This window comes from Salvelinus alpinus, chromosome 2, assembly GCF_045679555.1.
Source record: "Salvelinus alpinus chromosome 2, SLU_Salpinus.1, whole genome shotgun sequence".
Classification (NCBI taxonomy): domain Eukaryota; kingdom Metazoa; phylum Chordata; class Actinopteri; order Salmoniformes; family Salmonidae; genus Salvelinus; species Salvelinus alpinus.
The window spans coordinates 106,038,569-106,054,511 of NC_092087.1; the positions used below are offsets into that span (position 1 = coordinate 106,038,569).

General features: G+C 50.7%; 1 protein-coding gene across 1 annotated transcript in view; it reads right to left on the reverse strand.

Annotated features, from left to right (window-relative positions):
* arpc1b (actin related protein 2/3 complex, subunit 1B) overlaps positions 1-14,892 on the reverse strand; it is a 30,859-nt gene extending 15,967 nt beyond the window's left edge. Inside the window, exons 1-3 of the mRNA XM_071390209.1 lie at positions 14,736-14,892; positions 13,524-13,649; positions 5,790-5,894 (exon numbers count right to left, since the gene is read on the reverse strand). Of these exons, the coding sequence (XP_071246310.1) occupies positions 5,790-5,894; positions 13,524-13,587 (169 nt within the window). The 5' untranslated portion in view covers positions 13,588-13,649; positions 14,736-14,892. The remainder of the gene's footprint in view (positions 1-5,789; positions 5,895-13,523; positions 13,650-14,735) is intronic.
* Positions 14,893-15,943: the final 1,051 nt, after the last annotated feature.

A 15,943-nucleotide genomic window follows, 5' to 3' on the forward strand; every position in this document is an offset into this window, starting at 1 on the left:
GATTTCATCAACCTTATTGTCAAGAGACTGGACATTGGCGAGTAGTATGCTAGGGAGTGGAGCGCGATGTGCCCGTCTCCGAAGCCTGACCACGAGACCGCCTCGTTTGCCCCTTTTTCGGCGTCGCACAGGGTCGCCGGCTGGGATCAGATCCATTGTATTGGGTGGAAGGCAAAACACTGGATCCGTTTCGGGAAAGTCATATTCCTGGTAGGAACGATGATGAGTTGACGTTAATCGTATATTCAGTAGTTCCTCCCGACTGTATGTAATGAAACCTAAGATTACCTGGGGTACCGATGTAAGAAATAACACATAAAAGAACAAAATACTGCATATTTTCCAAGGAACGCGAAGCGAGGCGGCCATCTCTTTTCGGCGCCGGAAGTCACCCGGCGGAAGTCACCCGGGCATATAGAGTTACTGTCTGGAGCCCAGTCTATACCTGGAGAGATGGGAGGGGGGGACATATAGAGTTACTGTCTGGAGCCCAGTCTATACCTGGAGAGATGGGAGGGGGGGGGGACATATAGAGTTACTGTCTGGAGCCCAGTCTATACCTGGAGAGATGGGAGGGGGGGGACATATAGAGTTACTGTCTGGAGCCCAGTCTATACATGGAGAGATGGGAGGGGGGGGGACATATAGAGTTACTGTCTGGAGCCCAGTCTATACCTGGAGAGATGGGAGGGGACATATAGAGTTACTGTCTGGAGCCCAGTCTATACCTGGAGAGATGGGAGGGGGGGGGACATATAGAGTTACTGTCTGGAGCCCAGTCTATACCTGGAGAGATGGGAGGGGGGGGGGGACATATAGAGTTACTGTCTGGAGCCCAGTCTATACCTGGAGAGATGGGAGGGGACATATAGAGTTACTGTCTGGAGCCCAGTCTATACCTGGAGAGATGGGAGGGGACATATAGAGTTACTGTTTGGAGCCCAGTCTATACCTGGAGAGATGGGAGGGGGGGGCATATAGAGTTACTGTCTGGAGCCCAGTCTATACCTGGAGAGATGGGAGGGGGGGGGGACATATAGAGTTACTGTCTGGAGCCCAGTCTATACCTGGAGAGATGGGAGGGGGGGACATATAGAGTTACTGTCTGGAGCCCAGTCTATACCCGGAGAGATGGGAGAGATGGGAGGGGGGGACATATAGAGTTACTGTCTGGAGCCCAGTCTATACCCGGAGAGATGGGAGGGGGGGGGGGGGGGGGACATATAGAGTTACTGTCTGGAGCCCAGTCTATACCTGGAGAGATGGGAGGGGGGGGGGGGCATATAGAGTTACTGTCTGGAGCCCAGTCTATACCTGGAGAGATGGGAGGGGGGGGGGGGGCGTATAGAGTTACTGTCTGGAGCCCAGTCTATACCTGGAGAGATGGGAGGGGGGGGGGGGGGGACATATAGAGTTACTGTCTGGAGCCCAGTCTATACCTGGAGAGATGGGAGGGGGGGGGGGGACATATAGAGTTACTGTCTGGAGCCCAGTCTATACCTGGAGAGATGGGAGGGGGGGGGACATATAGAGTTACTGTCTGGAGCCCAGTCTATACCTGGAGAGATGGGAGGGGGGGGGGGCATATAGAGTTACTGTCTGGAGCCCAGTCTATACCTGGAGAGATGGGAGGGGGGGGGGGCATATAGAGTTACTGTCTGGAGCCCAGTCTATACCTGGAGAGATGGGAGGGGGGGGACATATAGAGTTACTGTCTGGAGCCCAGTCTATACCTGGAGAGATGGGAGGGGGGGGGACATATAGAGTTACTGTCTGGAGCCCAGTCTATACCTGGAGAGATGGGAGGGGGGGGGGCATATAGAGTTACTGTCTGGAGCCCAGTCTATACCTGGAGAGATGGGAGGGGGGGGGGACATATAGAGTTACTGTCTGGAGCCCAGTCTATACCTGGAGAGATGGGGGGGGGGGCATATAGAGTTACTGTCTGGAGCCCAGTCTATACCTGGAGAGATGGGAGGGGGGGGGGGACATATAGAGTTACTGTCTGGAGCCCAGTCTATACCTGGAGAGATGGGAGGGGGGGGGGGGGACATATAGAGTTACTGTCTGGAGCCCAGTCTATACCTGGAGAGATGGGAGGGGGGGGGGACATATAGAGTTACTGTCTGGAGCCCAGTCTATACCTGGAGAGATGGGGGGGGCATATAGAGTTACTGTCTGGAGCCCAGTCTATACCTGGAGAGATGGGAGGGGGGGGGCATATAGAGTTACTGTCTGGAGCCCAGTCTATACCTGGAGAGATGGGAGGGGGGGGCATATAGAGTTACTGTCTGGAGCCCAGTCTATACCTGGAGAGATGGGAGGGGGGGGGGGACATAGAGAGTTACTGTCTGGAGCCCAGTCTATACCTGGAGAGATGGGAGGGGGGGGGACATATAGAGTTACTGTCTGGAGCCCAGTCTATACCTGGAGAGATGGGAGGGGGGGGACATATAGAGTTACTGTCTGGAGCCCAGTCTATACCTGGAGAGATGGGAGGGGGGGGGGGACATATAGAGTTACTGTCTGGAGCCCAGTCTATACCTGGAGAGATGGGAGGGGGGGGGGACATATAGAGTTACTGTCTGGAGCCCAGTCTATACCTGGAGAGATGGGAGGGGGGGGGGGACATATAGAGTTACTGTCTGGAGCCCAGTCTATACCTGGAGAGATGGGAGGGGGGGGGGGCATATAGAGTTACTGTCTGGAGCCCAGTCTATACCTGGAGAGATGGGAGGGGGGGGGACATATAGAGTTACTGTCTGGAGCCCAGTCTATACCTGGAGAGATGGGAGGGGGGGACATATAGAGTTACTGTCTGGAGCCCAGTCTATACCTGGAGAGATGGGAGGGGGGGGCATATAGAGTTACTGTCTGGAGCCCAGTCTATACCTGGAGAGATGGGAGGGGGGACATATAGAGTTACTGTCTGGAGCCCAGTCTATACCTGGAGAGATGGGAGGGGGGGGGGGGACATATAGAGTTACTGTCTGGAGCCCAGTCTATACCTGGACAGATGGGAGGGGGGGGGGACATATAGAGTTACTGTCTGGAGCCCAGTCTATACCTGGAGAGATGGGAGGGGGTGGGGACATATAGAGTTACTGTCTGGAGCCCAGTCTATACCTGGAGAGATGGGAGGGGGGGGGGACATATAGAGTTACTGTCTGGAGCCCAGTCTATACCTGGAGAGATGGGAGGGGGGGGGGACATATAGAGTTACTGTCTGGAGCCCAGTCTATACCTGGAGAGATGGGAGGGGGGGGGCATATAGAGTTACTGTCTGGAGCCCAATCTATACCTGGAGAGATGGGAGGGGGGGGGCATATAGAGTTACTGTCTGGAGCCCAGTCTATACCTGGAGAGATGGGAGGGGGGGGACATATAGAGTTACTGTCTGGAGCCCAGTCTATACCTGGAGAGATGGGAGGGGGGGAGGACATATAGAGTTACTGTCTGGAGCCCAGTCTATACCTGGAGAGATGGGAGGGGGGGAGACATATAGAGTTACTGTCTGGAGCCCAGTCTATACCTGGAGAGATGGGAGGGGGGGAGACATATAGAGTTACTGTCTGGAGCCCAGTCTATACCTGGAGAGATGGGAGGGGGGGGGACATATAGAGTTACTGTCTGGAGCCCAGTCTATACCTGGAGAGATGGGAGGGGGGGACATATAGAGTTACTGTCTGGAGCCCAGTCTATACCTGGAGAGATGGGAGGGGGGGGGGACATATAGAGTTACTGTCTGGAGCCCAGTCTATACCTGGAGAGATGGGAGGGGGGGGGACATATAGAGTTACTGTCTGGAGCCCAGTCTATACCTGGAGAGATGGGAGGGGGGGGGGGGGACATATAGAGTTACTGTCTGGGGGGGGGACGACATATAGAGTTACTGTCTGGAGCCCAGTCTATACCTGGAGAGATGGGAGGGGGGGGGGGGGCATATAGAGTTACTGTCTGGAGCCCAGTCTATACCTGGAGAGATGGGAGGGGGGGGGGGACATATAGAGTTACTGTCTGGAGCCCAGTCTATACCTGGAGAGATGGGAGGGGGGGGGGACATATAGAGTTACTGTCTGGAGCCCAGTCTATACCTGGAGAGATGGGAGGGGGGGGGGACATATAGAGTTACTGTCTGGAGCCCAGTCTATACCTGGAGAGATGGGAGGGGGGGGACATATAGAGTTACTATCTGGGGGGGGGGGGGGGGGACATATAGAGTTACTGTCTGGAGCCCAGTCTATAACTGGAGAGATGGGAGGGGGGGGGGGGCATATAGAGTTACTGTCTGGAGCCCAGTCTATACCTGGAGAGATGGGAGGGGGGGGGGGGGCATATAGAGTTACTGTCTGGAGCCCAGTCTATACCTGGAGAGATGGGAGGGGGGGGGACATATAGAGTTACTGTCTGGAGCCCAGTCTATACCTGGAGAGATGGGAGGGGGGGGGACATATAGAGTTACTGTCTGGAGCCCAGTCTATACCTGGAGAGATGGGAGGGGGGGGGACATATAGAGTTACTGTCTGGAGCCCAGTCTATACCTGGAGAGATGGGAGGGGGGGACATATAGAGTTACTGTCTGGAGCCCAGTCTATACCTGGAGAGATGGGAGGGGGGGGGGCATATAGAGTTACTGTCTGGAGCCCAGTCTATACCTGGAGAGATGGGAGGGGGACATATAGAGTTACTGTCTGGAGCCCAGTCTATACCTGGAGAGATGGGAGGGGGGGACATATAGAGTTACTGTCTGGAGCCCAGTCTATACCTGGAGAGATGGGAGGGGGGGGGGACATATAGAGTTACTGTCTGGAGCCCAGTCTATACCTGGAGAGATGGGAGGGGGGGGACATATAGAGTTACTGTCTGGAGCCCAGTCTATACCTGGAGAGATGGGAGGGGGGGGGGCATATAGAGTTACTGTCTGGAGCCCAGTCTATACCTGGAGAGATGGGAGGGGGGGGGGGGGGACATATAGAGTTACTGTCTGGAGCCCAGTCTATACCTGGAGAGATGGGAGGGGGGGACATATAGAGTTACTGTCTGGAGCCCAGTCTATACCTGGAGAGATGGGAGGGGGGGGGGGGACATATAGAGTTACTGTCTGGAGCCCAGTCTATACCTGGAGAGATGGGAGGGGGGGACATATAGAGTTACTGTCTGGAGCCCAGTCTATACCTGGAGAGATGGGAGGGGGGGGGCATATAGAGTTACTGTCTGGAGCCCAGTCTATACCTGGAGAGATGGGAGGGGGGGGGGACATATAGAGTTACTGTCTGGAGCCCAGTCTATACCTGGAGAGATGGGAGGGGGGGGGGGGACATATAGAGTTACTGTCTGGAGCCCAGTCTATACCTGGAGAGATGGGAGGGGGGGACATATAGAGTTACTGTCTGGAGCCCAGTCTATACCTGGAGAGATGGGAGGGGGGGACATATAGAGTTACTGTCTGGAGCCCAGTCTATACCTGGAGAGATGGGAGGGGGGGGACATATAGAGTTACTGTCTGGAGCCCAGTCTATACCTGGAGAGATGGGAGGGGGGGGGGGGACATATAGAGTTACTGTCTGGAGCCCAGTCTATACCTGGAGAGATGGGGGGGGGGGACATATAGAGTTACTGTCTGGAGCCCAGTCTATACCTGGAGAGATGGGAGGGGGGGGGGGGGCATAGAGTTACTGTCTGGAGCCCAGTCTATACCTGGAGAGATGGGAGGGGGGGGGACACATATAGAGGGAGAACATGGCCAGAAACAAGAACTCTCTAATAAATGCCTCTGAAATGTGTCTCACCTGTGACCTGTCCGTTGTGCTCCTTCAGTTCATGTATCTTGGTCCACTTGGTCCCATCCTTCTTATAGATGTGGACATCATGGTTGTTGGGACACAGAGCAATCTCTACATGGAGAGAATACATTATATATATCAGATCAATCTCTACATGGAGAGAATACATTATATATTTCATCAGATCAATCTCTACATGGAGATATCACACTATATATCAGATCAATCTCTACAGGGAGGTATCACACTATATATCATCAGATCAATCTGTACATGGAGAGAATACAATATATCATCAGATCAATCTCTACATGGAGAGAATATATGATATACAGTGGGGAGAACAAGTATTTGATACACTGCCGATTTTGCAGGTTTTCCTACTTCCAAAGCATTTAGAGGTCTGTAATTTTTATCATTGGTACACTTACACTGTGAGAGACGGAATCTAAAACAAAATTCCAGAAAATCACATTGTATGATTTTTAAGTAATTCATTTGCATTTTATTGCATGACATAAGTATTTGATCACCTACCAACCAGTAAGAATTCCAGCTCTCACAGACCTGTTAGTTTTTCTTTAAGAAGCCCTCCTCATCTCCACTCATTACCTGTATTAACTGCACCTGTTTGAACTCGTTACCTGTATAAAAGACACCTCTCCACACACTCAATCAAACAGACTCCAACCTCTCCACAATGGCCAAGACCAGATAGCTGTGTAAGGACATCAGGGATACAATTGTAGACCTGCACAAGGCTGGGATGGGCTGCAGGACAATAGGCAAGCAGCTTGGTGAGAAGGCAACAACTGTTGGCGCAATTATTAGAAAATGGAAGAAGTTCAAGATGACGGTCAATCACCCTCGGTCTGGGGCTCCATTAAAGATCTCACCTCGTGGGGCATCAATGATCATGAGGAAGGTGAGGGATCAGCCCAGAACTACACGGCAGGACCTGGTCAATAACCTGAAGAGAGCTGGGACCACAGTCTCAAAGAAAACCCTTAGTAATACACTACGCCGTCATGGATTAAAATCCTGCAGCGCACGCAAGGTCTCCTTGCTCAAGCCAGCACATGTCCAGGCCCGTCTGAAGTTTGCCAATGACCATCTGGATGATCCAGAGGAGGAATGGGAGAAGGTCATGTGGTCTGATGAGACAAAAATAGAGCTTTTTGGTCTAAACTCCACTCGCCGTGTTTGGAGGAAGAAGAAGGATGAGTACAACCCCAAGACACCATCCCAACCGTGAAGCATGGAGGTGGAAACATCATTCTTTGGGGATGCTTTTCTGCAAAGGGGACAGGACGACTGCACCGTATTGAGGGGAGGATGGATAGGGCCATGTATCGCGAGATCTTGGCCAACAACCTCCTTCCCTCAATAAGAGCATTGAAGATGGGTCGTGGCTGGGTCTTCCAGCATGACAACGACCCGAAACACACAGCCAGGGCAACTAAGGAGTGGCTCCGTAAGAAGCATCTCAAGGTCCTGGAGTGGCCTAGCCATTCTCCAGACCTGAACCCAATAGAAAATCTTTGGAGGGAGCTGAAAGTCCGTATTGCCCAGCGACAGCCCCGAAACCTGAAGGATCTGGAGAAGGTCTGCATGGAGGAGTGGGCCAAAATCCCTGCTGCAGTGTGTGCAAACCTGGTCAAGAACTACAGGAAACGTATGATCTCTGTAATCGCAAACAAAGGTTTCTGTAGCAAATATTAAGTTCTGCTTTTCTGATGTATCAAATACTTATGTCATGCAATAAAATGCAAATTAATTACTTAAAAATCATACAATGTGATTTTCTGGATTTTTGTTTTAGATTCCGTCTCTCACGGTTGAAGCGTACCTATGATAAAAATTACAGACCTCTAAATGCTTTGTAAGTAGGAAAACCTGCAAAATCGGCAGTGTATCAAATACTTGTTCTCCCCACTGTATATCAGATCAATCTCTACATGGAGAGAATACAATATATCATCAGATCAATCTCTACATGGAGAGAATACATTATATATATCATCAGATCAATCTCTACATGGAGAGAATACATTATATATATCATCAGATCTATCTCTACATGGAGAGAATACAATATATCATCAGATCAATCTCTACAGGGAGATATCACACTATATATATCATCAGAGCAATCTCAACAGGGAGATATCACACTACATATATCATCAGATCAATCTCTACAGGGAGATATCACACTATATATATATCATCAGATCAATCTCTACAGGGAGATATCACAATATATCATCAGATCAATCTCTACAGGGAGATAACACACTATATATCAGAACAGTCTCTACAGGGAGATATCACACTATATATCTCTACAGGGAGATATCACACTATATATATCAGATCAATCTCTACAGGGAGATATCACACTATATATCAGATCAATCTCTACAGGGAGATATCACACTATATATATCATCAGATCAATCTCTACAGGGAGATATCACAATATATCATCAGATCAATCTCTACAGGGAGATAACACACTATATATCAGATCAATCTCTACAGGGAGATATCACACTATATATCAGATCAATCTCTACAGGGAGGTATCACACTATATATATCATCAGATCAATCTCTACGGGGAGATATCACACTATATATCAGATCAATCTCTACAGGGAGATATCACACTATATATATCATCAGATCAATCTCTACAGGGAGATATCACACTATATATCAGATCAATCTCTACAGGGAGATATCACACTATATATATCATCAGATCAATCTCTACAGGGAGATATCACACTATATATATCATCAGATCAATCTCTACAGGGAGATATCACACTATACAGTGGGGAGAACAAGTATTTGATACACTGCCGATTTTGCAGGTTTTCCTACTTACAAAGCATGTAGAGGTCTGTAATTTTTATCATAGGTACACTTCAACTGTGAGAGACGGAATCTAAAAAAAAATCCAGAAAATCACATTGTATGATTTTTAAATAATTAATTTGCACTTTATTGCATGACATAAGTATTTGATCACCTACCAACCAGTAAGAATTCCGGCTCTCACAGACCTGTTAGTTTTTCTTTAAGAAGCCCTCCTGTTCTCCACTCATTACCTGTATTAACTGCACCTGTTTGAACTCGTTACCTGTATAAAAGACACCTGTCCACACACAATCAAACAGATTCCAACCTCTCCACAATGGCCAAGACCAGAGAGCTGTGTAAGGACATCAGGGATAAAATTGTAGACCTGCACAAGGCTGGGATGGGCTACAGGACAATAGGCAAGCAGCTTGGTGAGAAGGAAACAACTGTTGGCGCAATTATTAGAAAATGGAAGAAGTTCAAGATGACGGTCAATCACCCTCGGTCTGGGGCTTCATGCAAGATTTCACCTCGTGGGGCATCAATGATCATGAGGAAGGTGAGGGATCAGCCCAGAACTACACGGCAGGACCTGGTCAATGACCTGAAGAGAGCTGGGACCACAGTCTCAAAGAAAACCATTAGTAACACACTACGCCGTCATGGATTAAAATCCTGCAGCGGACGCAAGGTCCCCCTGCTTAAGCCAGTGCATGTCCAGGCCTGTCTGAAGTTTGCCAATGACCATCTGGATGATCCAGAGGAGGAATGGGAGAAGGTCATGTGGTCTGATGAGACAAAAATAGAGCTTTTTGGTCTAACTCCACTCGCCGTGTTTGGAGGAAGAAGAAGTATGAGTACAACCCCAAGAACACCATCCCAACCGTGAAACATGGAGGTGGAAACATCATTCTTTGGGGATGCTTTTCTGCAAAGGGGACAGGACGACTGCACCGTATTGAGGGGAGGATGGATGGGGCCATGTATCGCAAGATCTTGGCCAACAACCTCCTTCCCTCAGTAAGAGCATTGAAGATGGGTCGTGGCTGGGTCTTCCAGCATGACAACGACACGAAGCACACAGCCATGGCAACTAAGGAGTGGCTCCGTAAGAAGCATCTCAAGGTCCTGGAGTGGCCTAGCCAGTCTCCAGACCTGAACCCAATAGAAAATCTTTGGAGGGAGCTGAAAGTCCGTATTGCCCAGCGACAGCCCCGAAACCTGAAGGATCTGGAGAAGATCTGTAGGGAGGAGTGGGCCAAAATCCCTGCTGCAGTGTGTGCAAACCTAGTCAAGAACTACAGGAAACGTATGATCTCTGTAATTGCAAACAAAGGTTTCTGTACCAAATATTAAGTTCTGCTTTTCTGATGTATCAAATACTTATGTCATGCAATAAAATGCAAATTAATTACTTAAAAATCATACAATGTGATTTTCTGGATTTTTGTTTTAGATTCCGTCTCTCATAGTTGAAGTGTACCTATGATAAAAATTACAGACCTCTACATGCTTTGTAAGTAGGAAAACCTGCAAAATCGGCAGTGTATCAAATACTTGTTCTCCCCACTGTATATATCATAAGATCAATCTCTACAGGGAGATATCACACTATATATCAGATCAATCTCTACAGGGAGATATCACACTATATATCAGATCAATCTCTACAGGGAGATATCACACTATATATATCAGATCAATCTCTACAGGGAGATATCACACTATATATCAGATCAATCTCTACAGGGAGATATCACACTATATATATCAGAGGGCTGTTGGTTCGTGTTAGTGAGTGAGTGTGAGGGAGTGAGTGAGTGTGTTAGTGAGTGAGGGAGTGTGAGTGAGTGTGAATGAGTGTGAGGGAGTGTGAGGGAGTGTGTTTGTAACAGTATAGCGTGGGAAGCAAGGTCACACTCCTCTCTCAGCGTCCATGTGTGTGTGTGTGTCTATGTCTGTGTCTCTCTGTCGGCGTCTCTCAGCGTGTCTGTCTGCGTCTGTGTCTCCGTGTCTCTCAGCGTGTCTGTCTGTCTGTGTCTCTGTCGGCGTCTCTCAGCGTGTCTGTCTGCGTCTGTGTCTCCGTGCCTCTCAGCGTGTCTGTCTGCGTCTGTGTCTCCGTGCCTCTCAGCGTGTCTGTCTGCGTCTGTGTCTCCGTGCCTCTCAGCGTGTCTGTCTGCGTCTGTGTCTCCGTGCCTCTCAGCGTGTCTGTCTGCGTCTGTGTCTCCGTGCCTCTCAGCGTGTCTGTCTGCGTCTGTGTCTCCGTGTCTCTCAGCGTGTCTGTCTGCGTCTGTGTCTCCGTGTCTCTCAGCGTGTCTGTCTGCGTCTGTGTCTCCGTGTCTCTCAGCGTGTCTGTCTGCGTCTGTGTCTCCGTGTCTCTCAGCGTGTCTGTCTGCGTCTGTGTCTCCGTGTCTCTCAGCGTGTCTGTCTGCGTCTGTGTCTCCGTGTCTCTCAGCGTGTCTGTCTGCGTCTGTGTCTCCGTGTCTCTCAGCGTGTCTGTCTGCGTCTGTGTCTCCGTGTCTCTCAGCGTGTCTGTCTGCGTCTGTGTCTCCGTGTCTCTCAGCGTGTCCGTCTGCGTCTGTGTCTCCGTGTCTCTCAGCGTGTCTGTCTGCGTCTGTGTCTCCGTGTCTCTCAGCGTGTCTGTCTGCGTCTGTGTCTCCGTGTCTCTCAGCGTGTCTGTCTGCGTCTGTGTCTCCGTGTCTCTCAGCGTGTCTGTCTGCGTCTGTGTCTCCGTGTCTCTCAGCGTGTCTGTCTGCGTCTGTGTCTCCGTGTCTCTCAGCGTGTCTGTCTGCGTCTGTGTCTGCTCAGCGTGTCTGTCTGCGTCTGTGTCTCTCAGCGTGTCTGTCTGCGTCTGTGTCTCCGTGTCTCTCAGCGTGTCTGTCTGCGTCTGTGTCTCCGTGTCTCTCAGCGTGTCTGTCTGCGTCTGCGTCTGTGTCTCTCAGCGTGTCTGTCTGCGTCTGTGTCTCCGTGTCTGTCTGCGTCTGTGTCTCCGTGTCTCTCAGCGTGTCTGTCTGTGTCTCTCTGTCGGCGTCTCTCAGCGTGTCTGTCTGCGTCTGTGTCTCCGTGTCTGTCTGCGTCTGTGTCTCCGTGTCTCTCAGCGTGTCTGTCTGCGTCTGTGTCTCCCAGCGTGTCTGTCTGCGTCTGTGTCTCCGTGTCTCTCAGCGTGTCTGTCTGCGTCTGTGTCTCCGTGTCTCTCAGCGTGTCTGTCTGCGTCTGTCTCTCAGCGTGTCTGTCTGCGTCTGTGTCTCCGTGTCTCTCAGCGTGTCTGTCTGCGTCTGTGTCTCCGTGTCTCTCAGCGTGTCTGTCTGCGTCTGTGTCTCCGTGTCTCTCAGCGTGTCTGTCTGCGTCTGTGTCTCCGTGTCTCTCAGCGTGTCTGTCTGCGTCTGTGTCTCCGTGTCTCTCAGCGTGTCTGTCTGCGTCTGTGTCTCTCAGCGTGTCTGTCTGCGTCTGTGTCTCTCAGCGTGTCTGTCTGCGTCTGTGTCTCCGTGTCTCTCAGCGTGTCTGTCTGCGTCTGTGTCTCCGTGTCTCTCAGCGTGTCTGTCTGCGTCTGTGTCTCCGTGTCTCTCAGCGTGTCTGTCTGCGTCTGCGTCTGTGTCTCTCAGCGTGTCTGTCTGCGTCTGTGTCTCCGTGTCTCTCAGCGTGTCTGTCTGCGTCTGTGTCTCCGTGTCTCTCAGCGTGTCTGTCTGTGTCTCTCTGTCGGCGTCTCTCAGCGTGTCTGTCTGCGTCTGTGTCTCCGTGTCTGTCTGCGTCTGTGTCTCCGTGTCTCTCAGCGTGTCTGTCTGCGTCTGTGTCTCCGTGTCTCTCAGCGTGTCTGTCTCTGTCTGTGTCTCCGTGTCTCTCAGCGTGTCTGTCTGCGTCTGTGTCTCCGTGTCTCTCAGCGTGTCTGTCTGCGTCTGTGTCTCCGTGTCTCTCAGCGTGTCTGTCTGCGTCTGTGTCTCCGTGTCTCTCAGCGTGTCTGTCTGCGTCTGTGTCTCCGTGTCTCTCAGCGTGTCTGTCTCTGTCTGTGTCTCCGTGTCTCTCAGCGTGTCTGTCTGCGTCTGTGTCTCCGTGTCTCTCAGCGTGTCTGTCTGCGTCTGTGTCTCCGTGTCTCTCAGCGTGTCTGTCTGCGTCTGTGTCTCCGTGTCTCTCAGCGTGTCTGTCTGCGTCTGTGTCTCCGTGTCTCTCAGCGTGTCTGTCTGCGTCTGTGTCTCCGTGTCTCTCAGCGTGTCTGTCTGCGTCTGTGTCTCCGTGTCTCTCAGCGTGTCTATCTGGCGTCTGTGTCTCCGTGTCTCTCAGCGTGTCTGTCTGCGTCTGTGTCTCTCAGCGTGTCTGTTTGCGTCTGTGTCTCCGTGCCTCTCAGTGCGTTTCTCTCGTGTCAGAGTTGAAACCGTCAGTTCACCTCCTGTTCCTGTTTGTGTGACTCACACACACTGTGGTTGTGGTTGAGCTCTGCCCAGACCCAGCATCCACTTTGAGCAGAAACCCAAGACTCAGATCCAAACAAACCAAATATGGAGTTAGTTTCCTCTGTAGAACACCAAGACGTTTCTCTACTGAGAGACCCAGTGTGTGAACACCCCCCCCCCCCCCCCTCGCTACAACAGGAAATACCTCCAGCCACATGGGAGCCAATCACAGTCCTCCGTCAGACTCACTCAACTTAAGCCTGTTTTTGTTTTTAACTTGGATCAATGTCAGTTAGTTTGGCGTGTGTGTGTGTGTGTGTGTGTGTTTCAATAGGTTGTCTATCTGTAATGAAAGTCAAATTAATTTCACTACAACTCAGCTTTGTGAGTCTGTTCAACAACATCTGCGTTGGCTTTCCACTAGTGATTCTACTTCTGTAGGGAGGAAGTCCTATTGACCAATCAGAGAGGGTGTTCTACTCACGGGTCCGGTCCTTGTTCCAGGAGTGGCAGCTGATTGGCTCGAGCAGGAAGCTGTGGTAAGCCATAGCCAATCGGGACAATGCAGAACCAGAAAGTGAGATGAGCCAATGAGAGGCTTCTGTAGTTCCTGTTGAATCAAAATAATATGTTTTTGCACTAAACTGCAACGTCACACACACTTTAAATGGTCCTAAAATCACCCTCTAACTGAAAACACCAGAGAGAGACAGACAGAGAGAGAGAGAGAGACAGAGAGACTGACCGAGAGAGAGAGAGAGAGAGACTGACAGAGAGACTGACAGAGAGAGAGAGAGAGAGAGAGAGAGAGACTGACAGAGAGACTGACAGAGAGACTGACAGAGAGAGAGAGAGAGAGAGAGAGAGAGAGAGAGTCAGAGAGACTGACAGAGAGACTGACAGAGAGACTGACAGAGAGACTGACAGAGAGAGAGAGAGAGAGAGTCAGAGAGACTGACAGAGAGAGAGAGAGAGACAGAGAGACTGACCGAGAGAGAGAGAGAGACTGACAGAGAGACTGACAGAGAGACTGACAGAGAGAGAGAGAGAGAGAGAGAGAGAGAGACTGACAGAGAGACTGACAGAGAGACTGACAGAGAGACTGACAGAGAGAGAGAGAGAGAGTCAGAGATACAGATAGTCAGGTCTAGGTTGTGTTAGACTGAGGAATGCCCCCGTGGCATGAAATGAACGATACAGGTCACACACTGTATATAACACCAACACATTACATCAACGTAGCCTTGTAATACAGGAAACTTGTCTGTTTAAAGTGGTCTGTCACGGCTACGTCGTCAATAAGGCATGTTGACTCCACGCAGAACAGCGGTGTCACTACAGCTATACAGCTGGAACAAAGTCCCTCTAGCTGCGGCCTCTCTCTACCGTAACGACGGTTTATACGATACAACCCTGGGTTTATACGCGCGGCTATCGACTCTGCCGCTGGAGCAGGCTTTTGCGGCACAGTCGATAGCGCGCTGGACTTCGGGCTAGAAGGTCGAGGGTTCGAGTCCTGCTCCCTGCCTGTTTCATTACAACTACGTTAAAAACGTGTCACCTTAGTCACTTCTCCTCGTAGTTTTCTTTGTTTTGCGTTGTAAAAAAAAGGCTTCTGCCTGGTTGTGTGTTTATCAGTAGATCCACCCAGACATGTCTGGACATGACCGGTCGGCCGAGAGAACACTCTACTTACCCTGAGGGATGATACGGAAGGAGATGAATGGAGAGAACAGCTCGCGGACTCTGGCCAGTCGACGCGAACGCTACCGACAGAGTGACGGAGAGAGAGAGAGAACAGACACTTCTGTAGACGAGAAGGAGGTAGAAAAACTTGCTTCCGCAAAAAGAGGAACAGAGGGAGGGGTGAGGCCAGGGTGGGCGGGCAGGAAGCGAGGGAGGGGTGAGGCCGGGGGAGGGAAAACAAAACTTCTGCAAAAAAGAGACGGGGCTGAAGGGAGCGGTAGAGGAAGAACTTGCTTCTGCAAAAAAAGCGGGGGGGGGGGGTAGAAACTTCTGCAAAAAGAGAAGGGGAGAAGTTGAAAAGACTTGCTTCTACAGAGAGGAAGGAATTAAGATAGAAAATTCACATCTGCAACAGAAAAGGGAGGGAGCGTTGGGGTCGACTAGGGTGGAAGGGAGAGAGAGGGTCGACTAGGGTGGGAGAGAGGGTCGACTAGGGTGGGAGAGAGGGTCGACTAGGGTGGGAGAGAGAGAGGGGGTCGATTAGGGTGGGAGAGAGAGCGTAGACTAGGGTGGGAGAGAGAGAGGGGGTCGATTAGGGTGGGAGAGAGAGAGGGGGTCGATTAGGGTGGGAGAGAGAGCGTAGACTAGGGTGGGAGAGAGAGAGGGGGTCGATTAGGGTGGGAGAGAGAGGGGGGGTAGACTAGGGTGGGAAAGAGGGTAGATGAGACTCTCCTCTTCTTTATTCACCTTCCCTGTTTCTTGTTCTGTTCAACCAAACGCATGTGATCATTTCCTTCTGTTGGAAGGGCTTCGTCTGGCTCCTCCACACAAAGTAACAGACAGAGACAAAGCCAGAAAACAGACTGGCGACTCAGTCACATAGTGTAGAGTAACAGACAGGCGACTCAGCAGAGTAACAGACAGGCGACTCAGCAGAGTAACAGACAGGCGACTCAGCAGAGTAACAGACAGGCGAGACAGGCGGCTCAGTAGAGTAACAGACAGGCGACTCAGCAGAGTAACAGACAGGCGACTCAGTAGAGTAACAGACAGGCGAGACAGGCGGCTCAGTAGAGTAACAGACAGACAGACTCAGTAGAGTAACAGACAGACGACTCAGTAGAGTAACAGACTCAGTAGAGTAACAGACAGACAGACTCAGTAGAGTAACAGACAGACAGACTCAGTAGAGTAACAGACTCAGTAGAGTAACAGACA